At 40.7% G+C, this 1,888-nt stretch overlaps 1 protein-coding gene across 1 annotated transcript; it reads right to left on the reverse strand.

Moving 5' to 3' along the window:
• Positions 1-384: 384 nt before the first annotated feature.
• On the reverse strand, positions 385-849 carry LOC106740591. The gene has a single exon (XM_014611781.1). It carries the CDS (start codon positions 847-849, stop codon positions 385-387), a length of 465 nt encoding a protein of 154 aa, XP_014467267.1.
• Between the last annotated feature and the right edge of the window lie 1,039 nt (positions 850-1,888).

The raw sequence follows: 1,888 nt of genomic DNA on the forward strand, positions 1-1,888 counted from the left end.
CCTGGTATATATACAGGGTGTCCCAGGGAGACCACCCGTCTCACCCGATTTTTTTGTAAACGCGACAATTTATAGAAAAATGTTTCAGACAAAAGTTTTGTGACTTCGAGGGGCACATAAGATGGTGTCATTGGTTTGACCTTGGATAGTCGTTTGAAGATTACGTGAAGGTCACCTTTAATTTCTTAAATGGAAACCCCCATTTTTCAATGCATATTCTTGTAGCTTACCTCGAGAGCTTTCCAAANGTTTGAAGATTACGTGAAGGTCACCTTTAATTTCTTAAATGGAAACCCCCATTTTTCAATGCATATTTTTGTAGCTTACCTCGAGAGCTTTCCAAAACGCTATAATGAAACGTGTTTTTAATCAGTACTTTTCGATTTAGCCATATCTGCCTATCCATTTATCTGGAAATATTTCGTTCGACCGTTCACGGGCAACTCTAGATGTATGCGCTGGACATCCATCTTGCTGGAAAAACATGTTTAGGCGCAATTGTAGAGCAATATTTTCAAGCAAGGGCGGAAGATCATTTTCAATGAAATTGGCGTACCGAATACCGTTTAGGTTCTCTTCAAAGATATGCGGTCCAACGATATGTTTTCCAATAATTCCGCACCAAACATTGACTTTCCAAACGTGTTGATGGTCAATTTCTCGGAACCAATGAGGATTTTCTTGTGCCCAATATCGACAGTTCCATGTATTTATAAAGCCGTCACTTGAAAATGTGCATTCATCAGAAAATAAAATTTTCTGATGAAAGTTGCGCGATTGTTGACGAATCCAATTGCAAAATTCGAATCTGCATCTAAAATCGTAAATCGTCAATGCTTGAAGAGACATTCTGTACGGATGCAGCTTGTTTTCATGGAAAATTCGCCAGATCGTGCTGCGACTAATTCCAGAATCTGTTTCTGTACGTCTTAATGAATGGCAGGGATGCAATTGAGCAGATGCAAGAATCTCCGGCATCCTTTCATCTCTAACTTGGCGTCGAATTTGTCTACCTTTATTGTGATCCGGTTGAAGAATACGTTTATTGGTAATTCGGTTAGCTAAGCGAGAAAAAACTTTATACGAATGAGAAGCGCGATCTGGGTATCGTCTTCGCCACAATCTTGCAGCTGCTCTAAATTGACCATAACATTCACTTAAAATAAGCATCATATCACAAGCTTCCTCGTTTGAATACCACATGGCTAATAAATGAGAATTTTGTTACACCTTACGTGACAGTATCAAACATGTCATACATCACGATTGGGTAATGCTAATGCCGGCGTAAATTTCAATCCTCGTAACTAGAAAAGTACTGATTAAAAAAACATTTCATTATAGCGTTTTGGAAAGCTCTCGAGGTAAGCTACAAGAATTTGCATTGAATAATGGAGGTTTCCATTTAAGAAATTAAAGGTGACTTTTACGTGATCTCCAAACGACTATCCAAGGTCAAACCAATGACACCATCTTATGTGTCCCTCGAAATCACAAAACTTTTGTTCGGAACATTTTTCTTTAAAATGTCGCGTTTACGAAAAAATCGGGTGAGACGGGTGGTCTGGGACACCCTGCATATGTGGCGGTTGAAACAATCGGCAATAAAAACAACGGCTGTTCGCAAGCGTAATTTGTTTTTTCGTATTTTGTTTCGTGATTAATATGTTCTTCGGCGTCCCTGAGGACCCCGGAGCGTTCACTCTTGTTTGATACCTCAAACGTCGCGGACGCGCTCGCGAGTGTTCCTCGCCACCGATTCTCTTCGTAATTTGTATTCGACGCTCCGGTCTAGAGACTCTATTTGACTGCGCCCCGTCTCTCGCAAACGCGCGTTAGTGCATCGCGCCCGGGAGTGCAAATATCTTTCGTCGTAAAAGAGCCTTTT

Source organism: Dinoponera quadriceps, unplaced genomic scaffold (assembly GCF_001313825.1).
Source record: "Dinoponera quadriceps isolate SergipeBrazil2010 unplaced genomic scaffold, ASM131382v1 scaffold568, whole genome shotgun sequence".
NCBI lineage: Eukaryota > Metazoa > Arthropoda > Insecta > Hymenoptera > Formicidae > Dinoponera > Dinoponera quadriceps.

What these genes read in the sequence shown, in the direction of transcription:
- LOC106740591 (XM_014611781.1), bottom strand. Translation starts at nt 849, where the DNA reads ATGTCTCTTCAAGCATTGACGATTTACGATTTTAGATGCAGATTCGAA.